The sequence below is a fragment of the Talpa europaea genome (assembly GCF_964194135.1).
Source record: "Talpa europaea genome assembly, chromosome: 15".
In the NCBI taxonomy this organism is placed as follows: domain Eukaryota; kingdom Metazoa; phylum Chordata; class Mammalia; order Eulipotyphla; family Talpidae; genus Talpa; species Talpa europaea.
The window spans coordinates 30,810,666-30,836,716 of record NC_140083.1 but is presented as its reverse complement, the minus strand read 5'-3'; the positions used below and the strand labels follow the sequence as shown (position 1 = coordinate 30,836,716).

The following is a 26,051-nucleotide window of genomic DNA, read 5'->3' as shown; positions in this document are numbered from 1 at the left end:
AAGGTCCTATGAGAGAGTTTTGTAATTTGTGCAACGTCTTGTAACAGGGTGGTGCCCAGGAAAGGGGGAGGTTCCAGGTTTCTTGCCCCACCCAAAAGGAGGGTGGAGCTGAGCAGGGAGAGAAAAAGCTGCAGAGGAGATTGAGGAAGGAAGGAAGCTGGATGGAGAGCAGGAGGAGACCTGGAGGAGGCACATGGGGCTGTGAGACACCTGAAGAAACTGCACTTGCCTTTTGGTCGTGGACTGGTTGACACAGATGTGGGTGAGAGATCCGTGGGGAGGCGACAATGGTGGTTTTTGTCTTGATTTTGGTTTTGCTCTTTTCCTTTCAGACTTGTCTGGTTGGTTCTGATCCTTTTCTGTGGGTCCCCACTGGAAGATGCTTTTGACTTGTGGCAGGCTTTGGGGCCTTGCTCTGGGCCAATCCCATTTGGATGGACTTTTACCCATGAGGGGATGGGTAGCTTTGGGTGCTGATTTAGAAACCATATTTTTTGTCTTTTCTGTATTGTTCACTAATTGTATTAAAGTTCCTTCCCACTGAAGTCTCATTTGTTTTGTGTTGATGCAGAGGATGGCAGAACCTATTTAGAGCAGGCAGGTTTGCGGGGTCTGGGGTGCGCCTCTCCCTGCCCTGTAACAGTCTCACAGCTAGTTAGGAACAAACTTAAATTAAAATCTAAAATGGAGACCTGTATTCTTTGACTATTCTCTCTCTCCCTGCCTCCCTTTCTCTCCTCCTCTTTTCCTTCCTCCTTTCTTTCTTCCCTTTCTCTCTCACTCCCCATCCCACTTAGATTTCCTATGAGTACACACACACACACCCCCTTACTCACACTCATACACTCATATACACATGCTCCTGCATGCCACTATGAATGAATTCTCGTCAAGTTTTAATGTTTGTTTTTTTTCCTAAGTTTTAATGTTAACCAGACATTTTAACCACAGAGTACTGATATGTCTCTAAAAAAATTCTTTCAAAAAGCATTTTGTAAGACATTTGTAGATTTAAGAGATACATTTTTATTTAACCACTGAAATCTTTGTGAACATTCCGTTTGTTATTTCTATAAATGCCAGAATTTCCTTGGGAAACATCCCCCAACTAAAGAAAGCCTGATGCAGTCTTGTAAAAATCTGCGTTGCAATAGTTACTGTGTCACTGGGAATCACTGAAGAGATAGGGTTAAGAGCACAAATGAACTGCAAACCATATATGGTTTGTTCAAAACCGTTTGTTCAAACTTGTGATGTACTCATGTTCTGGCTTCCTTTTTGTCAAAGCAGAGTGAACTGTGCTTTCAAAACTGGGACAGGCAGACTCAGAACTACAGTGGCTCTGGATTCCAGCTTCCCAGCTCCTTGCCTGACTGAGCATGCACATCACAGGTGTTTGGATACTTGGGGTGATTTCTTTAGCTTCCAGTTATGCACACAAAGAAAATGCTTTGCCAGATATTGAAAATGAAGATTTTATCAAAGACTGTGTTCGAATGCATAACAAGTTCCGCTCAGAGGTGAATCCGATAGCCAGTGATATGCTCTACATGGTAAGGCAAATATCGGTATTTGTGATAAGTCAGTCGAAACAATTATAATGTAATTTGATTTTGGAAGCAAATCCTTCATAATCTTGAATGACTTTTTCATTGTGATTAATGTGTGTAATAAATTCAGTCTGATCAAAACATACCCAACTTAGCTCTGTCTACTCAACTCTTGTTAGAAGCAAGCTCAAAAGTGCATTTTCGTTTTTGGACAAGTCATTTCCTCTGATCATAGATATGTGTGTGTGTGTGTGTGAGAGAGAGAGAGATTAAAATTTGTGACTTTTTTTGTGAATTTGTTTTATCTCATAAATTTATTTTGTGAAGTTTTTATTTGTTTTATCTCTTAATTTTTTTGTGTGTGTGACCAGCAGAGTACTGACTTTCTCAGGAACACAGCCTGTCATCTAGGCTAAGGATGGGATTTTGACTCAGTTAGGCCTGAGTTTGAATCTCGGCTCTGTGGCTCTGAATTGGTTTTTACCCTTACTGATCTTCTTAGAATATAGGCATTGTGGTTATTAAATTATAAAAATATTACAAACAGCACACAGTTTTACATAGGCCTTCAGTGAAAGTAAAGGCTGTGTCCCTCACCTGATTCTACATTCAATAAAACAAAATTGTCATGTGTCTTACTTACCAGTGCCAGTCAGTACTTTTTTTTTAAGATTTATTTATTTATGCATAGAAGAACTGGGGTACAGGCCAGAGGTGTGGGGCTGAGAGGATTCACCAGAGACAGAGTGGGGAACAGAACAGGCAGATCTACTGAAATACACTGATGAGGGGAGCAGCAGGCGAGACAGAAGAGGTCTGCTGCACCATGTGGGTAGCTCCCTGGCCAGAGATCGAACTTATGCTGCAGTGGCTGCAGATAGCTTCATAGATTGCGTCTTAACACCTTGTGCCACCAGGGAGACCCCAATAGTTTCTATTCTTAACCTTCTTATTATTTAATATTTATTTTTGCAGAGTTGGGACCCAGCTTTAGCTCAAATTGCAAAAACATGGGCAAAAGAATGTTTGTTTAAACATAACCCACGTTTATCCCAGAAGCTACATACAAATTTCACTCCACTGGGTGAAAACATCTGGACTGGGTCTCTATCTGCGTTTTCTGTGTCATCAGCCATCACATCCTGGTACAGTGAAGTTGAATACTATGACTTCGAAGATAGAAAATGCACCAGAGTCTGTGGCCATTATACTCAGGTAAGTATTTGCCCTATCCCTTCTTGAAACCATCTTTTGAAGGATGAGAAGAAAACTGAAATCCAATGTTAAGAAAATATATAGTAAGCCAGTGCATATGTGAATATGAGACGTTAGGGGTTACAGGCACATTTTAAAATAAATAAATTGTTAGAGCTGGAATTAAGGCTAGAGTTGAATTAAGCCTACTTTAGTGCTTGACCAAGAACTCAGGCGTGGGGAAGGTTAGCTTTAGGGTTAAGAGTAGAATTTGGATTAAGTCTCGGCGTAGGCCTAGTGTTAGGTAAGGATAAAATTTAAGTCTAAGGCTATAATCCAAGCTTGAATTAGTTTAGGATTAATGTTAATTAGCACTAGGGTAAGGGTTAAACTTAGTATGCAAACTTGGTCAAATCAAAGTCTCTGAAACAGTGTTTCCCGTTCTGTGAAATGATGACAGGTTCTACCTGATAGTGTTGCTATGTGGGGAAGTTTACTACTGCATTGGAAGACTCCAAAATATCATGAAAAAATGATATATTTGTTTCAGATTCTATTTGTCCTTAATAAAGCTAAGGTTGCGGCTCTTTGATTAAAATAAACAAAATAAATGGAACAGACTCTCATACCAGAACAGATAGGACTAGCAGAGTTTAGCTATGTGGACATTGGTGTAAATCACACCAATCTAGACTAACTTGGAACAATTGTGAAAATAGCGCTCTTCCGGGCCTCCCTGGTGGTGCAAGGGGTTAAGCACAGCACTATGAAGCAATCCATAGCCTCCACAGCACGAGTTTTATCCCTAGCCAGGGAGCTACAAACATGGCACAGCAGACCTCTCCAGCCTCACCCAGTGTTCCCCTCAGTAGTGTATTTCAGTCAGTCTGCCTGTTCTGTTCCCCACTCTGTCGCTGGTGAATCCTCTCAAGCCCCCCCACCCCCTCCCAACCTCTGGCCTACACCCCAGTCCTTGTATGCATCATTAAATATTAAAAAAAAAAGTGCTCTTCCTATAGACTTGGTTCCATTTATAAACAATCAAAGAGCATTATGAGTGATGATTTACAAGTATGAAATTTGAGGTAGTTGTTTTGGGTCTATAAACCCTAGAAAAATAAGCCTCTCAGACAGAGGCTTATTATTATTATAATAATTGATGCTTCCATAGCTTTTTTTTCTTTTCAATGATGGGCTGAGATCCTACGCCAAGCCACAAAAGGAGGAAGAACAAAAAACGTAGTCCCAGTTCCGCTGGATAGGTCAACATGGAAACTTCTACAGGCCATCCTGTGGCTATTCTGATCTCCAAATCTATATTAGTCTCATTAGCTACCTTCAGAGCTTCAGAGCAAATGATTTTACTCAAGCTGGTTTTAGCTTCCTCACCCTAACTCAGGTTGGCACCATGATGGAAACCAGTCTCCAGGCAGCAGCTTCACAGTCTTCTAGTCTGTCTTCTGCTTCCTGTCCTGGCCACATCTTGCTTATTTGCTGTGGTTGCCTAGCAATCATTGCTGAAACAACAGATTAAGATACTGAACCTGCTTGACTGGCATTAGTGTACGAGAGTGTTAAAATGAACTATGATATTTCTAAAAATGTAGTTGGAATATTAATCTTTTTTTTTTTTTTATTTTTTATGCAAGAACCGGGGTATAGGCCAGATGTGCGGGAGGGTGAGAGGATTCACCAGAGACAGCAGGGAACAGAACAGGCAGATTGACTGAAATACACTGCTGAAGGGAGCAGTGGGCCAGACAGGAGAGGTCTGCTCGCCATGTGGGTTGCTCCGAGGCCAGCGGGGATCGAACCAGCACTGCAGAGGCTGCAGACTGCTTCACAGCGCTGCACCCAACCACCTGTGCCACTAGGGAGGCCCTGGAATATTAATCTTAGTTTTGTTTTCATCCCCACCTGAACCCTACCCCCATGTTTTTGAAATTTTTTTAGCTAGAAGGGAGAGATATGCCTGTTTCCAACTACAGTGTTTTTGTGAAAAAGGTATAGGGACTCTCTCTTGGTTCTGTTAAAAGGGAAGCCATCTGAAGCAACTTCCTGAGGGTGTAGACTGTCCTCACAGGACTTTGCCATCAAATAGAATCAGGGTGCAATTCTTAACTATAAAATGGTGGGCAATTACTATTTATTGACTTGTTATGAGGTTAAAATGATGTTTCATGTAAAGCGCTGGCATGAGGTAAATTTTCAATGAGTAGTTCCTATTATTACCTTATTAAGAAAGATGAAAAGAAAGTACACAACAGAATTCTACCTGATTAAAAAATATATTTTAAAGGAGAAGAAAATTAATTATAGGAGAATAAAATGTGAACATTTGCTGAGTGTATGCTGTGTTCCAGAAGTTGTTCTAAGTACTTTCTTATTAGCACATTTAAACATCAAAATAAACATATGGGGGTTGGTACTGACATCCTCACTTAAGAGATGAGGAAGCTAAGACCAAGGTCACATACTGAGGTGCTGAGCTATGCTAGGAATGCAGACTTTGCAGCTCCAGAGCACACAAGTTAACACAGAACCTGAATGTCCACAAAATTTTTTAAAAGACACCAACTTGGATAATTTGGAGCATCCGTGCAATAAATATTTCTGAGCAAGAAAAAGGAGTGACGACTAATGAATTAAACAACATAAATGAATCTCAAATTCTTACATTAAGTAAAAAAAGCCAGCTTCTAAAAGCTACCTTTAAACAGATTGCAATTATATGACATTCTGGAAAAAGCAAAATTACAGACTCAGAAAATAAATTAGTCATCTGCCAAGAGGGTTGGTGGGATTGATCACAAAGGGGCACAGGAAATTTTGGGGGTGATAAAAATGTTCTAGATGCTGAATATGGTGGTGGCTACACAACTATGTTCATTGTCAAAATTCATACAACTGTACACTGCAAAAAGATGGATTTTATGTTAATTATATTAATTATAACTTGACTTTTAAAAAGAGACCAACTAAAACACAAAATAAATGCTAACTAATATTTGCACACTCTTGGAACAAAGAGACTAAAAATATGTAAGTAGACTAAAAGATAAGCATAAATCATTAAGGACATGGGTGGGGGTGAGGTGGAGGATGCAAAGAGTAAGTATACTTAAGATATAACAAAACTCCCAACAGAAAAAATTGCCAAAGGATCAAAATCATAAAATAAGCGAAGGTGATCTAAAAGGAATACAGAAAACATGCCACCTATGAGCATGCCTCTGAATCACCTGTGAAAATATAGATGTTGACAATGCCAGTGACTGTCATTCAGCAGGTCTGAGATGGGCACAGAAATCTGCAGAGAGCATCCCAGTTGAAATCACCCTTTGAAATGCAGCGAACAGAAATTAAGAACATTTTGAAATAAATGCAAATAGGATTGGAAAGTAAAACTACAAGGATTAAATGTTAAATGCCCCCATAAAGCGAGGCTCTCACACCGAGACAAAGCACGTGGTTACCTGGCATTGTCTGTGCCAAGGGAAATTTTCCTCGATACACCCCACTTGAAGCAGCAAGGAGGGGGGCCATCCTTTGAGAAAAGAGAGCACTGCTCTCTTGGAAACCAGCAAGTTTCCTTCCTATAGCCTCCCCACGTTCCCAAACAGGGAGACAATGCGAAGAGCAGCAGCCTTCCTTGACTATCACCTCCCAGCAGCTTGTGTGTGTGTGTGTTTGTGTGTGTGTGAGTATATACATATATTTATGTCAGATTAATTTAACAAGTTTATGTATATAGGACAATTAACACAGGAAATGTTATTAAAGTTCAAGTTTTCCCAAACACCATAAGAAAAACAGTTATAAACCCACAAGTTTTTCTTTTGGTTTCCTACGCTGATTTCTGCAGTGTGCTTTCTTTCATACTCAACTGCTAGGGGGGCAGGGAGCCGGGTCTGACTTGTTCACCCCTCTAAGCCCACGCCTTCCACTGTCAGGAACCTCTCCGGTGTTCAACAAGTGCTATAGAGTCATCGATTGTACTAATAATAACTTACACGTATGCTCTGTTTATAAATGCGGGAGCATTTTTATAAATGCTATCTGGAGACACTGTTGGTTTACTAAACATATACTTTTTCTGCAACCACACTGGCCTGGCCTCGCCTCAGGTCTGCCCTCTGCTGGAGACTCCCGCTCAGCCCAGGGGGCAGGGGCTACTCAGCCTCAGCCTCCAGCCTCTCCCCTACCTGCTCTTGGTATTTCCTCGGCGCCCTCTGCTCTCCCTTCTCTTGGCCAAAACTCCTGGCTAGGGTTCCATGCTCTACAGTTTGTGAAGGAGCCCACGGGCTCCACCGTATTTACCTTTGACTCTCCCATAGTTGGCACAATTGATGGCACAAAATTGCTTAAGAATTAATAATAAATAAATTGCATAAAAATAATACTTTTAAAGTGCCATTTCATTGCAAAAAGGCATGTAATTTCACTGCTGCCTTATCACCAGACACTAGCATTTTAAACAGTATTTTTTTTAATTAATTAATTTATTTATACAAGCACTGGGTACAGTCAGAAGCGCGGGAGGGTGAGAGAATTCACCAGAGCCAGAGCCGGGAGCAGAGCAGGCAGAAGGACCAAAGTACACTGCTGAGGGGTGCAGCGGGCGGCAGGAGAGCTCTGCGCGCCATGTGGGACCCTCGACCGGCGGCCGGGGATCGAACCAGCGCTGCCAGAGGCTGCGGGCAGCTTTGCAACCCAGCGCTCAACCGCTGCGCCACTGGGGAGGCCCCAGACACTAGCATTTTAAAGATTTATTCTTTAGGCTTCTGTGACACTGACCACTCTTGGCTGAGGCCAACGGGATAATTGGTAGAATTTTAGTGCAGAATGAAAATGTTTAAAAGTCAAGGCGAAAGTGCCAGTAAAGGTGTTAAATGCGTGACAGCACTGGATTCAGCTACTTGTGGAGCACCTCTGCCCGGCTCCCTCTCTGAAGCGTCTCTGTTCATAGCTTTCCTCCCATGTCACTGACCATTCCTTTCAATCTGCTTTGCTGGTGGAGTGCCAAGGAAGAAACCCCTCCCTCTGGTTCTTCTTGGATTGGACAAATAGTGAAAACCACATCAGAGAGGTTAGCAAAGGAAAAAGTAAATTTCACAATGAGAAGGAGGGGGGAGGAGGGTGGGCTGAGAAATTATGCAAGTCCTGATTTCAGCCAGAGAAAAGGATATAAATTCTGAGTTAAGGGCAGGGGTGACAAGGAGAGAGGAGGGGAACTTCATCTAACAAAACCTTGCCGCCTTGACATTACCCTGCCTGAAGGCAGGTTTCTTTGATACAAAGCTTGTTTTTGGAGCTTTTGCTGAATCTCAGCATAGGGTAAATTAGTCAGGCTTTTGTACCTCTAGCCTCTGTGGCTATCACCTGCAGCCTTGATCATGCTAATGCAGAAGGCGCTTGGGGCATGGGCGGGGCACGCATGCCTGATGGTGGCCACCTGGAGTGTGCTGTGGGCATGCGTGAGTGGCCACAGCTGGGCCTGGAGGCTGCAGCTAGAAGGGTGGTGTCACTCAGACAAAATGGCTACGGCAGAAGGGCTACTTGAGGACGCCAGGGAGAGCCCAGAGAGAAAAGCATAAAGATTTGTCAGGAGCCAGGCCCCTCTGCCTGCCTGCACTACAGCTGGCACAGTCAGCAGGTTGATTCCACACAGATGAGTATGGAGCTCTCTGAAGACCTCCGGGCAGGGGATGGGGGGACCTGAGGTGTGGCGGCCAGCCTCCTCTCTGTGGGCGCCTCCACAGTCTCCGGTGCAGGTAGAGAGGACTCTGCACACAGTGGGGAAGACAGTGGATAGACACCGTGCCTGCTGGGAGGCCGGGCTCGGGGATAAGAGTTCCCTCACAGCTCTGCAAATGGAGTTGAGGACAACACTGGAGGCGTCATGGCGTCACAGGTGGTGGCCAAAGTCAAGGAGCTGCAGGAAGAGCTAAAGACGCTACAGGCGCACAGGAGGTGGACAAGGCCCGGGAACTTTGGGGCAAGGTATCCAGAAGAGGAAAAGACACCCCCGAGAACCAGCCCATGACCCCTGAGGCAGCAGATTTACCGGGGAAGAGGACCAGGGTTCAGCATTCAGAGCTCCCCCAGTGGTGACATGAAATTAAAAACTGATGGACTTGGACTAACGGTTCTGCCAGAAGGTGGGAGAACTTTGGCAGGTTGATGTTATGTCTCTGGGATCTGGGGGTGGAAGGGACCGTTTGTACATCCCAGGAGATGAAAACCAAGGGGTGGCCTGTGGGCCTCAATGGCCTGGCACTCCCAGGGCCACAGCCTGGAGTGGCAAGGGCCCCTGTGGGCAGGTTAGGGAGGGGTCGGGGGCAGACGTGTGAGCAGCCCAAGGCTGGCTGAGGAAGTCCTCGCCAAGTACTCTGAAGCCATGCAAGAGAGGTACCAAAAAAGCCAACTTAGTGCAGGAGTCTGCTTGTCTCATTGGTGGCTATGAAGGCCAAGTGTTGCAGTGACAGTGAGAGTATCCCTGGGGTATCCTGGGGTAATTGAGTGATTACCCCCTTAACAGTATAGAATGTTGCCAATCTTAGAGTGTGAGTGCTTTCTAGGGGTGGATACGGTGTATGGCTTGTGGCTGAGACCAAAGCTGGAGAAGGCCAGGAAGCCTGAGGCTCCAGGCTTGTGAAGGCAGGTTCCATGAGTGACTAGTGGTTCCCTCTTGTATGAGTATTGCTTTTGGCAGCAGGCTTGAAGGATCATCTGCTGGTGCTAATAATTTTGGGTTTTTGCCCCTGGGTTTGTGCCCTAACACCTTAGTGCCTCGACTTGGTTGTATTCTGTTGTATTTGGTTGCATCGTTTACTTTTGTGGGTCATGGCTGCTGGTTCACATTCACCGAAGGAAACTTGTGGGTATATTGTACAGTGAAAAACCCTCAGGTGGTAGGATTGTAGGGTAAGTGAATTGGTCAGGCTTTTACGACACTGGCCTCTGTGGCTACCACCTGTGGCCTTGAATACAGGAGGTGCTTGGATGTGTGGGCGTGAGGCATGTGTGCCTGATGGACACCTGGAGTGTGATGTGGGCATGCATGAGTGTGCACCCCTGGGTCTGAGGCTATAACCACTAAGTCAGTGGGAGACAGCTGTGGTGGAGAAAGTCTACGAGAGGACGGGTGACTACAGAGAGGCGGGAGCAAGAGATGACACCAAAGAGCCCGAAGAGAAAAGAGCACAAGGATTTACGGGGGTCTGGGAGGCCTGCCGCCCTTGTGCCACCTTCCCCCATTGTCCCCGCCCCCTGCCTGCCCAGCGCCTGGTTGCCCACTACACTCAGTAATTGCATTCTTTAAGAAATAAGTTTCCCCAGAGGAGGAAACTTGGGATTCAATTCACCTTGGGTCCCCATACCAAGGTGACACATTGGAAAAAGCCTTCTCTAGGCAACTTGGGGAAAACCTTTCTGACCCTTTTCGGGAAACTGGCTGAACATCCTTTCTTCTTCATCCCATGATCTTATTAACTTTATTTTCTTTGACTAAGTGATCTAATCTAGCCCTGTGATGCCATATTTTTCTCTCTAGCCTTCACCTGTCTTCTGACCTGCAGAGGTTATTGCAGCAGCAAAGCCCATCTTCAGGTGGATGTTTATTAGACAGCTCAACAGCAACCTCAGCAGAGCAGAATCCCTCATCATGCTCCCACCTGACCCTCCTACCCTAATCTATCCCCTTAATGTAAATGTTGCTCAAGCCCAAAATACTAACTTGACTTTTTCCCCTCTTACCCCATGCTCAAAAGCAAAGCAAATCCTTCCAGCATTATGTCCAAGCAGAACCATGAACCTGATCTGTTCTCAGGGTCTGTACTACCATCAGGAAAGTGTGTTCTTCTCTCTTTATGTACCATTGAAATCACCTCCCAAATTCCCTCTCTTCTCTTGCTCTCTGCAGATCATTCACTTCCAAACAACCCAAGTGATTTAAGATGAAAATGACCCATATCATTCACTGATCTCGCTGCTTCTCCACAATCCCTTCCTTGTTGCCTCCATCTCTCCCCCACTCATTGGATCCCAGCTCTAATTGCCTATCTGCTGCTCTATAATGTGTAGGGTAAATGAACCAATTAGGCTTTATACGCCACTAGTTTCTGGGGCTATCACCTGTGGCCTTGGTGGTGTTGATGCAGAAGAGTGGGCATGGGCATGCGTGCCTGACTGGGGACACCTGGAGTATGGGTGTGCATGCATGTGCAAGTGTGCACACCTGAGCCTAGGGGCTATGCTAAAAGCTGTGGCAGCGACAGCTATGAGAGGATTAGTCTCTTCTGTGACTACAGAAGAGGCAAGATCACAAGAGAACACCAGAGAGAGCCCAGAGAAAATGTAAAGTTTTGTGGGGTCTGGGATGCGCCGTTGCCTGCCTACCACCCAGCCCAAACCCCTTGCGGACCTATGCCTGCCTCCTTCCATGACAGCCTCCCTGCCTGGTGAGCCTGTGTACCTGATTCCCTAAGAAAATTATGGTAGTCTCTTTCCCTCTTCCTTGCCCTAATAATTAGTCTTGTTTCCAAGTTAATCCTAAGTGCTCTATGATGATGTCTATGAAGGCCTACTCATATTCAAATGTTCGTTTTATTGTCTCCCCTTGTTAAAAATCTTTATTTTCTACTTTCTTTCAGGTTGTTTGGGCAAATAGTTACAAAGTTGGCTGTGCAGTACAGTTTTGTCCTAGAGTTTCTGGCTTTCAGTATCCCAATGCAGCCCATTTTATATGCAACTACGGACCAGCGTAAGTACCCAAATCAATCTTTTTTTTAAAAAGATTTATTTTTATTTATGCAAGAGCTGGTGTACAGGCCAGATGTGCGGGAGGGTGAGAAGAGTCACCAGAGACAGTGCGGGGAACAGAACAGGCAGACGGATGAAATACACTGCTAAGGGGAGCAGCGAGCCAGATAGGAGAGGTCTGCTCACCATGTGGGTTGCTCCAAAGCCAGCGGGGATCCAACAGGTGCTGCAGAGGCTGCAGACAGCTTCGCAGTGCTGTGCTCAACTGCCTGCGCCACCAGGGAGGCCCGCCCAAATCAGTCTTTCTAAATATTAAATAATTATTTTGGAAGTGTTTATTTTCATTATAGAAAATCTTTAAAACAAAGTATAAGAATTAATATTACCCTTAGTTGCTCTGCTCAAGATTTACTCCATTACCATCCTGGTAAATTTTTCTTTGGGTGAGTTTTTGTGTCTATATATATGTGCAAGCTTCATAGACACTACATAAATACACACACAAAAATACATATTAAGAATAGCAAGACTAACATGTCTTCAGGGACAGAGATTATTTAAATATGGTAATAATACCACAACATTGTACCATTGCCTGCCAATGGTGATTATTTTTGTTATGGGGTGTGTAGGGGCAGGATGGGCACAGAGCAGGTTTTCTGGGAGAGTCTTGGAGCCTTCAGTGACTGTCTTAGGCTTTTATTGAGCTGTTACATGTAGAGCAGTGACCAGGTACATGTGGGGGGGGGGTGTGAAAGGCCAGCAGGCAAGTTTTCACTCTGGGTTCCTCTGGCCTCTTTCTCCCCTTCTCTCTCCTACCTCTGCTGCTCTTGATGACTACCTCAATACTCCTCCCACAGAAGTAAACAATACAACAGTGTAACAACTGCAGCCCCATCAGGCAGGGCACTCATAATGGTGGGAGGGCAGGAAAGCCTGAAAACCATTTACCCTACAGGGTATTAATGTGAATTCTTCTGGTGTAGACTCACTTTCCTTGCCTTCAGTTATAAACAATATTAAATTGTAAAAACTTATAACCAAAGTTACATTGTTTCTATAAAGAATGCGCAACCTCAGACATTTAATGTCAGTGTTTACTGAGCTTTGCAGAACAACTCAGACACAGTTCCTGCTCTGGGGAGGGGAGCGGAATAGGCAAGTCCTTATTTGACATAAAATGATCAGGGAAGGGCTTCCTGTGATGTATTTAAACTTAGGAAATAAGAATGAAAAGGAACCAGACAGGTAAAGAATTTCAGGAACTGATCTCTAATGGGGAAAAGAGCAACAAAGCTCTTATGCAAGGATTCGGGGTTGGAGAGAAGATGGGGTGCTGGGGTCAAGGAATGAGACGGGGGTTGTGGAGGAGCTTGGATGTTGCAGGCCTTGTCGGTGGCAAGTTTAACTTTATTCGCATCACAGGAGAGACCATCCAAGTATTAAGCAAAGAAGTGGCAAAACTTGCTCGAAATTTGGGGGTCGTTCTGTGTGAGGAATGGAGAATGGGTTAGAGGGTCTAGGGGGAGGATACACAGACACTTCTAAGATTCTCTTTTCTTGCATACACAAAACATTTTCAGCCCTCTTCTGTGAATCATATGGCCTGCTTATTTTTCTAATTACATCTTTTCAGTTCACTAAGTACAATATCTTCCCCAATATTTCTGAGATTTCATCACAATGCAGTGTGGAGTGGTTAATTCCCCAGTCACCTGTAACTCAAGCTCTGGAGTCATGCACTTTTTTTCCAAAGATTTATTTATTTATTTGTTTATTTATTTATTTATACATACAAGAGCCGGGGTACAGGCCAGATGCGCAGGAGGGTGAGAGGACTCACCAGAGACAGAGCAGGGAGCAGAACAGGCAGACGGACTGAAAGCATTGCTGAGGGAAGCAGCAGGCGCGACAGGAGAGGTCTGCCACGCCACGTGGGACCCTTGCCCACTGGCCAGGATCAAACTGGTGCTGCAAAGGCTGCGGACAGCTTTGCGGCGCGGCGCTCAACCGCCTTCGCCACCAGGGGAGGCCCTGGAGTCATGGACTCTTGAGGACATTTTTGTCACCTTCTCTCGGCTCCTTCCAATCTCTCTGATCTGCATTCTGTGAAACTCCTTATCTGAGATAGTGGCGCTCTTCTTCTTCATTCCCTTGGGACCCACTGAGCAAAGCTACAATGTATCATAAACCTTCCCTCAACAGTAAATTAGTAGAAGAGAGGAAATGACAACCTTGACTATGTCCTAGTGCAGTACCTAAGTACTTAGGCCACCACTGCCTTCGGGACCCCTGTCCTCTCCTTGAAAGGATCTGTTTTCATTTCCAGAATCTTAGGCCCCAATCCTTTATCTCTCAGATAACCAGGGTGTAGTGGCAGGATGGCCACAGAGCAGGTTTTCCATGATTCAAGCAGACCAGGTAAAGGAGAATCCTGGAGACTTCGGTAGCTTTCTCAGGCTTTTATTGAGCTTTTACATATAGTGCAACAATGGGGTACATGGCAGGGGTACATGGCAGGCAGGGGTGCCGGGGGTGCCAGGAGGCTGGCAGGCCTCAAAGCCCAGGGCAAATCTTCACCCTTGGCTTCTTTCTCCCCTTTCTCCTGCCTCTTCTGCTTCTGCTTCTCTTGGTGACTATCTCCATACTCCTCCCATGGCCCACAGAAGTAAACAACACAGCTTACAACAATGTAACAACTGCAGGGGCCCCATCAGGCAGGGCAATCCTAATGGTGGGAGGGCAGAAAAGCCTGAAAACCATTTACCCTACAGAGGGGAAAACACTAAAACTTTCTGCTTTATTGCACAGAATGTTTTGGGACCCCTTGTTTTACTCCCATCTAGACAAACAAAGACCCTTCCATTTATATGGTTCTCCCAAGATTTGTCATTTCTCAAGAACTCACAAGCTGTAGCACTTACACAACTAAATGAGTATTAAGCTTTTTTATTATGAATTATATGGCAATGATTAACTTTCATCTATTAATGAATAACAGACATCTATCATAATTGCTATGAGAATCTCTGCTACATTCCTTTGAATTTTCCATGGTATATTTTCCCTGTTACACAGTAAAAATACAAAGGTACTGTTAATTTCTGGAGCAATCTAAACTAACTTGAGGTGAAATGACATTAGAACATATGTTTTGGGTTGGAAATGAGATGTTTTTGCAATAAAATTACAATCCAAAGTAATGTCTCTTAAAAGTTCTTAACTTTGGAGCTAGAGGGGAACACATGAACATGAATAAAGTTACATCTTTTTTTTAAAAAAAGATTTATTTAAGCATGCAAGAACTGAGGTACAGGCCAGAGGTGTATGTGGGAGGTGTGTGAGAGGATTCACCAGAGACAGAGCGGGGAACAGAACAGGCAGACTGACTGAAATACACTGCTGAGGGGAGCAGCAGGCGAGTCAGGAGAGGTCTGCTGTGCCATGTGGGTTGCTCCCTGGCCAACTGGGGATGGAATTCGTGCTGCAGTGGCTGTGGACAGCTTCACAGTTTGCGTCTTAACCCCTTGTGCTACCAGAGAGGTCCTAAAGTTACATCTTGATGTTTACTAATCCATACTGAATATATTTCATTACAAATGAAGAAAACACTCCACATTCATGATTGCAATACCTGTGACTTTGCATTTGCACTACCTGGATCTCTGTAAGTGTCAGATATTTTCTTCTTCTTTTTTTTAAAGATTTATTTATACATATAAAGAACTGGGGTGTAAGCCAGAGGTGTGAGGGGGTGGTAGGATTCACCAACGAGAATGGAGAGCAGAACAGGCAGATCTACTGAAATACACTGCTGAGGAGAGCAGGGGACAAGAAAGGAGAGATCTGCTGCACCATGTGGGTAGCTTCCTGCCTGGCTGAGGATTGAACTCATGCTGTAGTGGCTGGGGATAGCTTGATAGTGCCATCCTTAACTCCTGCACTACCAGGGAGGCCCAAATGTCAGATATTTTCATTTTATGTTCTAGTTGCTGCAGATCTCCAAGTTTTTGTTCACTGTTTTGAAATTAGACTTCTATCACATTTTAATGATCAAAGTAAGCAGTTTCCTTTATAACCCTATATATTTAACTCTGCATTTTTAAAAACTATTCATATATATTTTACATCACTGTTCATTTTTAAACAATGTTTGCCTCCCCGCTCAGGTGTAGTCCCCATAGAATTCCCTCCACCAAAATCCCCGTGCACCATCACCACCATCCCCTATGCTACTCTGTCCCTCCCTCTGATCACTCTCCCTCCCCTGCAGGATACCTCTGGTTTATAATTGTCTCTTTTGTTCTGTATTATTTTTTCCCCTAATGTCTTACTTAGTCCCCCTATATTCCTCCTGTAAGTGAAACCATCCAATATTTTTCTTTTTCCTTTTGACGTATTTCACTGAGCATAATTCCTTCTAGTGTCATCCATGTTGCTGTGAATGGCATTAATTTATCTTTTGATTGCTGAATAGTATTCCATTGTGTATATATACCCCATCTTCTTGATCCAGTGATCGATTTTTGGGCATTTGGGCTGTTTCCAGGTTTTGCCTATTGTAAATAGTGCTGCAATAAACATAAGGGTACAGGTGTGCTTTTGAATCAATGTTGTTTGTGTCCTTTGGGTAGATCCCTAACAGTGGAATTGTCAGGTGGTATGGTAGCTCCATTTTTAGTAGACTGAGGAACCTCCACACAGCTTTCCATAGTGGTTGGACCAGTTTGCACTCCCACCAGCAATGTAGGAGAGTTCCTTTTTCTCCACACCCTTGCCAATATTTGTTGTTGCTAGTTTTTTTGATATGTGCCATTCTCACTGGGGTAAGGTGGCAATGAGTCTTTAAAGATGTTACTGAGATGTATGTATGTAGGGTTTTACCTATATTTTCTTCTTTGTATTTTATGGTTTCAGGTCTTATGTCCAGATCTTTTATCCATTTTGAGTTGATTTTTGTGCACGGTGAGAGGTAGGGGTCTAGTTTCATTCTTTTGATGTGTTAGTCCAGTTTTCCCAGGACCATTTATTGAATAAACTGTACTTGTTCCATTGCATATTCTTTGCTCCTTTGTCCAAGATTAGTTGTCCATATATGTGTGGCTTTATTTCTTGGCTTTCTATTTGGTTCCACTGGTCTTTGTGTCTATTTTTTTCCAGTATCACACTGCTTTAATTATTCTGGCTTTGTAGTATAGCTTGAATTTTGGAAGTGTGATACCTCCATTCTCCTTTGTTTTTGTCAGCAGGACTTTGGCTATTTGTGTTTTTTTGTGGTTCCATATGAATTTCATCAGTATTTTATTTCTTTGAAGAATGTTACTTAGATTTTTATAAGAATAGCATTGACTCTGTAAATTGTTTTTGGTAGGATGGCCATTTTAATAATGTTAATTCCTCCAATCCATGAGCAGCGGAATGTCTTTCCATTTCTTTGTGCCTTCTTCTATTACTTTTAACAGAATTTTATAATTTTCTTTGTATAGGCCCCTCACCTTTTTTGTTAGGGTTATTCCAAAGTATTTGATTTTTTTTTGTTTCAATTATAAAAGGGATGTTTTTCTTGATTTCTTCTTCACATTGATTGTGTATAGGAAGGCTACTGATTTTTGTGTGTTGAGTTTGTATGCTGCTACTTTACTAAACTGGTTGATTATTTTGATTAGGTTTTCTGTGAAGTTTTTAAGGGTTCTTTATGTATATTATCATATCTGCAAATAGTGATAGTTTTACTTCTTTCCCTTCTTCTCCTTGTATGTCTTTTTCTTGTCTTACTGCTCTGGCTAGGGCCTCCAGTATTGTATTGAAGAACAGTGGCAAGAGGACATCCTTGTCTTGTTCCTGATCTTAAAGAAAAGGGCTTCAGCTTTTCACTAATGAGAATAATATTGGCTGTGTGTTTGTTGTATATGGCTTTTATCATGTTAAGATATATTCCTTCTATCCTGAGAGTTTCAAGGGCCTTCATCATAAATGGATATTGGGCTTTGTTGAATGCTTTCTCAGGATCTATTGATATGATCATATGGTTTTTATTTTTCTTTTTATTGATGTGTTGTCTTACTTTAATTGATTTTCATATGTTGAACTAATCTTTTCCCCCTGGGATAATTCCCACTTGATTGTGGTGTATCATCCCTTTGATACATTGTTAGATTCTGTTGGCAAGGATTTTGTTGAAGATTTTTGCATTAGTGTTCAGTGGGGCGATTGGCCTATAATTTTCTCTTTTATGTGTTGTCTTTGTTTGGTTTTGGTATTAGTGTAATGCTGGCTTCATAGAACGTATTTGGTAGTAGTCCTTCTTTTTCAATTTTTTGAGAGTTTGTGTAGGATAGGCACTAATTCATTTCTGAACATGTGGTAGAATTCATTTGTGAAGCCATCTGGTCTTGGGCTTTTGTTTTTAGGGAGGGTTTTGATTACTGCTTCATTTTCATTGCTTGTAATTGGTCTGTTTAGGTGTTCTGTTTCTTCTTTATCTAGCTTTAGATTATTATATCATTCTAGCAATTTGTCCATCTCTTCTAGGTTGTTGAATGTTTGCATAAAAGTGTTCATAGTAATCTGATTATTCTTTTGATTTCAACAGAGCCTGTTATGATTTCTCCTCTTTTGTTTATGATCCTATTTATGTTTTCTCCTATTTTTCTTTGTGAGCCTGGCTAGAGGTTTGCCTATTTTTTTTATTTTTTCAAAGAACCAACTTTTAGTTTCATTTTTCTCTTAGATTGTTTTTTTAAATTTCTATTTTGCTTATTTGCTTATTTGCAATCACGGAAGATAGTTGGAATGATTTTGATCTAATGTATCTGTTGATGTTTGTCTTGTGGCCCAGTATAGGATCAATTCTGGAGAATGATCTGTGTGCTCTTGAGAAAAATGTGATTTTATTCCTTGCTTTATTCTGTTCTTATTCATTCCTCTGTCAGTTTTGGCTTTAGGACTTGTAGAATTTTTTGGAGTGGAGGTTTAGTTGTAATGAATTTCTGGAGTTTCTGTTCGTCTGAGAAGGTCCTTATTTTTTCTTCATAGAGGAAGGAGAGCTTCGCAGGATAAAGTATTGTTGGTTGGCATTGCTGTCTTAAAGTTTGTTGAATATGTTACTCCATTCTCTTCTTGCCATAGTGTTTCTTCAGAGAGATCTGATGTCAGCCTGATTGGTTTTCCTTTATAGGTTATCTGTTTCTTCCCCCTTGTCAGTTTCATTATCTTTTTCCTTGTCTTGTACTCTTGTCCTGTACTCTTGCAAGCTTCACTATTATGTGTCTTGCTGTAGTTTTATTTTCATTGGTGTTGTTCTTGCTTCTTGTGTCTATATTCATCTCCTTTTTCATGTTTGGGAAGTTCTCTCCAATTATCTCCTTGAATAATTTCTTGGTTCCTTTGTCTCTCTCCTCCTCTTCTTCATTTGTACTTCTCTCTCCTTTTCTCTTTTGGTTCTTTTTCTGTATCTCCAAGAGTACTGATCCATTCTTCCATTTCATCGATTCTGTTTTCATTGCTTTTCCCAGAGCTCTTTAGCAGCTCCATTGATCTTTTGATGATCTGCGTTTCTTTCATTTCTTTCTTTAGGGACTCAATTTCATTCTTCAGTTCATTAATTATTTTACTCATTTCATTCTCTTTTCATCTTTTTTATGCTTTTTAATCATGACGATTTTAAATTCTCTATCTGGCAGAGAAGTTCTTCCATGTCATTGTTGTTGAGTTCTGGTGGCTGAATTTCTTTTTGTGGTGTGTCCTTCCCCTGAGGGCTTCCTTGGTTATTTATAATTTTTCCTTCTCCCTGCTGTTCGCTTTCTAATTAGTTCTATGTGTTGGGATGTTGTGCCACTGGTATTGGCAGGCATCTCTTTGGGGTGCTCCTTCTGGGGTGTTGGAAACTGTTTACCATACCGAGTCCAGTACTTTTAGGCCAAAACTCCACCATGGTAGTGATACTGGGGCTATGTTGCTGGGCGCTGTCCTTTAGGGTTCCCTCCCTCTGTATTTACTCAGTTCCAGAAGGGAGTCTTGGAGTCCCTGCCTTCCAACTATCAGGTAGTTGGTGATTTTGTTCTGATCACTAGGTGGTACCAGAGACCTGTATTTTCAGACCTGCACTTTTTCCCAGTAGTTCTCTGGTAAATGGAGGGAAAGAGGGGAGCACCTCAACACAGGGGCTATTGCTCACGCTGGGTTCTGTGTTTGCCCTGTGCTTACCCAGTGCTATGCTGCAGCTGTGCGGACCCCACGCCCTGAATTCTGTGCCCTAGCTCAGTTCCCAAATGTTGGCTGTCACCCTGTGTGGTGTCCGCTGTTATGGCATGTCCCACAGCCTGGATCCTGTGCCCAGCCCTCAGTTCCAAAATGTGCGCTGACGTGTGGAGCCTTCAGTAGTCTTGCTCTGTGCCTCATTTCCCTTCTCACCCCTGTTTGCATGACCCACCCCTTCAGAGCCCGAGGGTCATTTTGGAGTCCCTGATGTCCAACTATCAGGTAGTTGGTGATTTTGTTCTGATCACTAGGTGGCACCAGAGACCTTTCCTAGTATCCTTTCAGAACTATGCTTTTTCCTGTAGGTCTCTACAGGAACAGAGGGGAGGAGAGGCAGTGCAGTGCCTCAACAGTGCTGGGTGCTGTGTCTGCCCCAGCCCTGCTATTGTAGGGATCCCATGCCCCAAATTTTGTGCCCCAGTTCTCAGTTCCAAAGCACTCAGATCCAGAATGTGGGTGATAGCCCAGTTCTGTGACCGCAAATATGGCTCCTTCTGTGTCCTGATCCCATGCCTGGGTGCCAGGTTTTGGATTACGCAGGTCATTCATTTCAGTGGTGGCTCCCACGCATCTCCCCACAGTCCTAGGCTGTGGGCACAGCAACCTGAGCAGCCATGATCCATGCATTCTTTTCGTGCCTGCACTTATCCATGCAAGCTTACCAGCTAGCCTTTGGTTATTTGCAGATCTCTCCCTTATTCTGCCTAGGTGTGGCCCACGGAATCCCTAACTTCCTATGATGGTGCCAGGTTTGTGATTACCTTGTGCTGGTAGCTTACCTCAGTGGCAGTTCCCCCACAGTTCCAGGTCACGGGGTGTGGTGCCTGCAGTAGTTCCTTCCCGCACACTATCCTGCTTGGTCTCTAGTTTTTTTTTTTTTTCTCCTTCCTGTTCATGTAAGTGTGCGGGCTTTGTGGGTGGGGGAGTGTGGCAGGGTTCTGATGCTTTCCTCTCTTCTTGTCCTTTGTTGTTGCAACTTTCCTCTTTGAGTAGATTGCCAGGGTCACCAGTTTGTCTTACATGTCCCAGTTCTCACAGAGGCCTGCCACTTTTTCTCCCTATCAGTTGTTTTTAATGGGAGAACTTACTCGTAGTGTTTCTTCACTGCCATGTTGATCAGCTGACTATATGCATTTTAAAAAGATCTAAATTGAGAACAAGTCCATAGGTTCGACCAGGCAACCAAAGATTACTGTGACACAGAAAAGTCAAGAACTCTTTTCCTAAAACAAAGTTCCAAATATGATTCCAAATATACAGTGGTAGGATAATTGAAATCCGTATATAGTCTCTCATCATTACTACTTTGAAGATATTCACAAGAATGTAAAATGGATATTCTTTCCTTTCTAATCTGTAATCTTGGTTAATTACTTATACTCTGTGTGTGGCTCAGTCTCTAGCTATAGAATGGGGATATATAGAGCCTTCCTGGTGGCGCAAGGGGTTAAGGCGCAACCTATGAAGCAATCCGTGACCACAGCATGAGTTCAATCCCTGGCCGGCCAGGGAGCAACCCACATGGCGCAGCAGACCTCTCCTGACTCGCCTGCTGGTCCCCTCAGTAGTGTACTTTGGTCAATCTGCCTATCTGTTCCCAAGTCTGTCTCTGGTGAAACCTCTTACCCCCCACACCTCTGGCCTGTACCCCACTCTTATATGCATAAATAAATCTTTAACAATAAAAAAAAGAATGGGGATAAATAACAGGATCTTCCTTACAGGGCTATTGTGAAGATTATTTCATTCAAGGATACTTAGTATACATGGTAGCATAAGAATTTTGTAATTCGCTCATATCACATCTTTTATGTGCACTTTTATGTGCACAAGTTGCACTTTAGAAAGTCCTCCATATCTCTTTTCCTTTTGGAAGGTACTAAACCCAACCAAATGGCTTCTAGACAATGCAAACTATGGGGGCTTGCTACATGGAGGAGAGGAGAGTAAATGTAGGTCTTCATAGTTTTTCAGAGATAGCATTTTAGATGGTGGCAACCATCTGGGCCAGACAGCAAGCAGAGGGAGCATTACCCTGGATACAGCCAAATCAAGGTTTCATTCTGACTCTGCTGGGTACACTGTCATTTCTGGCAAGTTACTTAATTTCTTAAGGGTCTTAGTTTCCCTATCTGTTAAAAAAAAAAAAATTCCCTCCAGGGTTGTAATTAAATGACATGAAATAAGACAGACTTGTAACAGAGACACACAGAATGAATTCTGCAAATATCAGCAGGCTTCTATTTCTGCTTCCTTCTCTCTACTTCTCTTAGCAACCCTCTGAATCTATTTGTCTTGCTTTTCTTCTGGATTCAGGCAAGGACTTGCAGTAAACTGCAATTGCCAAAAAAACAAACAAACAAACAAAAAAACCCCCCACAAACTTCTAATTAATAGCATTCTTCTTTTACAGGGGAAATTACCCAACTCGGCCTTATAAAAAAGGAGCCCCTTGCAGTGCCTGCAGAAAAAATGACACGTGTTTGGACAATCTCTGTAGTAAGTAAAAGGAATAACTAACACAATGTGATCAAAAACTATTGTTAACTTTGTACAGAATCAAGAAAGCAAACATTAATTTTACCCCATCAACTATTTTCACATAACTTGGAATTAAGCAGTTACCTAGCTAATGGCTTATGTCCTAGGAATGAAAATATATTTAAGATAAATTTAGCAAATGCCCTTTCTAAACTGGTTCTAATCAATACCAAAAAAAAAAAAAAAAAAATTACTATGGTGTTGAAAACTGTAGACCCAAGATTTGCTGATTTCAACAAGATCAAAATTTGAGTAACAAGGTTATCCAAAATAAAATTTGGGATACTGCCTGCTCAAGGCACTCAAGGTTTGCATCTTTAATGAAATAAAAAATACAGGGCAGCACTGTACTCACTAGCAGGCAGCATTTAATGAGGAAAAGTGCAGGACAATAAAGATAACTTACAAGGATGTTTTTCTCAACTTCCTAGCAAAATTCTGCTTTGTAATTTTGAATATGAATACTTAATTAGCCAAGAGTTTATGGGCCTGTCTCATACATTACTCTCTATTCCCATTTCTTAATGCATATTTCCCCCATGGTGTGAAGGAAAACCTCAATTAAATTGTGCAATTTCCTATAGTGCTTCTGTGTCTGAAATTCCTCAGAACTCCGTGACTGGGATGTGGTGATTAGTGTATAGGGAAGATAAAAGCAGGCTGAGCTTACCTGCATAAATTTTGACAAAATTTTCTAAGGTCCCATTCAGGTCTAAAATGAGAAGATTTAACTGTTTGTTCCCTCTCTCCTGATTTATAAGCACTGAATTCTCATCTTTACTCTAGATAAAGCCACTTCTGGGATCAGTTTTCTGAACCAGCCATCTTTCTCCTAGTTCAGCCATTCTTTATCTCAGTCACATTAGCTTTGTTAAGAGAACTTGGCAACCTGTATCCACAAGGCAACAAATCTCTTCCCAGGGTGTCCAGCATAGGAACTAAATTCTTCCTTTCATGTTGCTACACTATAAAGCATTCTTTTTCGATTTAGAATATACCTGAGTTCATAGTCTAGTTCCACTACTGTGACCTTGGGCAAGTTTCCGAACCTATTTCCTCAACAATGAAATGTAGAAAGTACCTCTTAACAGATTTTTAAAGTAATTTAATGGTGAAAAATTGTATTTAGAACAAGGGGCTGCCATACAGTAGCACTCAACAAATATGATCTCCAAATTTCTCCTGTCTTTAACCCCAAATCTTGAGCTTACTCTTTTCTTTACGCATGCTCATAAATGATGTGCTCTATGCCCCGATGCTTTATCCTCATGATGCTTACTTAAAATCAAAGACAAAAATTGTGACAATTTATTATTGCCACTGTCTTCCCCCAAGAGACTTTAAATTTCAAACAAGTAGGAATTATGCCTATTTAATTCACCTTTATATCCAAATTGCCCAGTCTGGCTGGCAATAAGCATTATTTTGTTTCCTAAAAAATTACTTTCCTTTAAAAAAATTTAGATTTAGTATCACCACCACCACCAGTGGTAACAGTGAAGATTGCTGGTGTTTAAGCTTTTGATTTTGGAACTACAGCTTGTAATCTTGTGACAAAATTCAGAAAAATACAGTTGTAATCCAATAATAAAAAGTCCCTGAACTCTTCAAAAGATAAAGGGAAGATGTGGTTTTATTTTACAGATTGCATATCTAAAAATTTTGCCAAATATTGGAAGGAAAAAAATTCTTCGTGGTCTTTCAAATACTATTGATATTTTAACATCCATGGAGACCAAATCAGGATGGCTTTAAAAATTGTGCAAGGCATGCCAATGGTATGCAAGGTGATTTTAGCTAGTCCATGAATATTTGTTTCAATAGCTGAGTATTCAACATTTAGAAATATATATGCAAGAACAAGTATAACTAGAGTTGGTTTCATGAATAAAACTGCCAAGAAGTTAAGACAGTAGCAGCAACTTCATGGTAATTCATCATAGACGAAGCCCAGTCACAGGTATGAGAGGGTTGCTGCCAGTTCTGAAAGGTAATTCCCTGATGGATTCCACCACAGGAATCCAGTAGCAGCTGGTATAGAACTGGTGTCTGACTAATAAAATATCATGAAAATGGCAGATATGGAATTGTCTTTCCAGAGTTTATTTTTAATGAGATAACATTGTTTTTACAACACTATGATTGAGAGATAAAGGATCATACCTCTTCAGATGTGCCACTACCAAGGCACCCATAATCCTCCACCAGAGTCCATAGGGCCTCCTCTACACCCTGCTCTCCACCTGCCCCTGCCCCACTAGTAGCCTCAATTCTACAGTCAGACTGCTAGGATTTGTGATGGGTTTGTTCTGTCTGACCCTTTGTTTTTTATATTCCACATATAAGTGATTCTGCATGTCAAAATCTGTATAAAACTTTGATAACCAAATGACCACAGATGAATGAAAAGCCATTGTCTCTTTATTTCTGACGGATCATAAATACTCTTCTTCCTAGGGAGGAACTTATTTTCAGGAAAATATTTTAATAAATCACTCATATTATTACTAATAGTTCTTTATTTTTAAATGCTAATGTTTTAATTATATTTACTAAATATATGGCATGTCAAATTATTTTTCATTTATAGTAGTGGCTTATAAAAATTTTAGATAAAATTGAAAGTATAGTAAATACAAAAAATACTGCATTAGTCTCTCAAAAAATAACTGCAATAAAACCAAATATACTATAAATGGTTAAAATTAGACCTGGTTTCTAAAAAATTGCAACAAAAGCCTTATTAGTACCTACTCTCTTAATGTTCTTTCTTTTTTGACTTTATAGCTAACCCAAGGCGAGACAAAGTCACACGTATGTATATAAATCTTAAATTGTTTCATTAAGACCTATGTGAATTGTTATTGCATTATATGGAACAATATTTATTATATTTTGTTTCACAGGTTACCACCCTCCGGATCGGCCATTATATCCCCGTAATAAGAATCTGTCTCTTTTTCTCATTCTTAGTCCACCTATTCTATTATTGAGTGCTATAATTACCATTTTTATCAAACAAAGATACTGTCACTAAGTTCTTTTGCACTAATATATTTCAGGAAAAAAAGATTCCTATGTGGCTTTTCTTTTTTTTTACAACAATTGGGTGTATTTCTAACAAACATTTCAGGAAAAAGTGTTGCAGTGAACTTAGTCAAAACAACAAACTGTAATAGGGCAACCCCAGGGAAAAGGAGGTTCCAGGTTACCTGTCCCCCCCCTAAGAAAGGTAGAACTTGGCAGGAAGAAGACTAGAAAAGTCTGAGAGAAGACCTGAAAAAGGAGAGAAGACTTGGCTAAGGAGAAGCAAGAGATGGAGGAGAGATGGAGAAGAAAAAAAGTCAAAAGGCACACGGAGCAAAGAGACATGTGAAGAAGCTGCCTTTGCTTCTCGACCATGGACTTATGCCAGGATCTTGGGGGGCATAATGGGTGAGACCTGGGGGAAGGCTACAATAGCAGCCTTTATCTTGACTTGGATTTTGATTTTGCTCTCGTCTTTCCAGATTTGTTTAGCCCTTTCTACCCTTCTTATGGGTTCCCACCAGAAGGTGCCTTAGACTTATGGTAAACTAATGGGCCTCAGTGGCCCTGCTTTGGACCAACCCTGTTTGGCTGAGCATTTACCCACAAGGGGATAGGTAACTGGGTGTTTCGTGTAAAAACTATTTTATCTATCAGTTCTCTTTATTGCACACTAATTGCATTAAAAGTCTTTTCTATTGAAGGTTTTATTCACTA

The 26,051-nt window shown here is 42.0% G+C and overlaps 1 protein-coding gene across 1 annotated transcript; it reads left to right on the top strand.

Moving 5' to 3' along the window:
• Positions 1 to 1,379: 1,379 nt before the first annotated feature.
• Positions 1,380 to 25,344, top strand: GLIPR1 (GLI pathogenesis related 1; the record flags this gene model as incomplete). The annotated part of the gene is made up of 6 exons (XM_084255973.1): positions 1,380 to 1,553; positions 2,526 to 2,765; positions 11,399 to 11,508; positions 22,180 to 22,265; positions 25,095 to 25,121; positions 25,214 to 25,344. The coding sequence occupies 6 exons, from the start codon at positions 1,380 to 1,382 to the stop codon at positions 25,342 to 25,344; spliced, it is 768 nt and encodes a 255-aa protein (XP_084112099.1).
• Between the last annotated feature and the right edge of the window lie 707 nt (positions 25,345 to 26,051).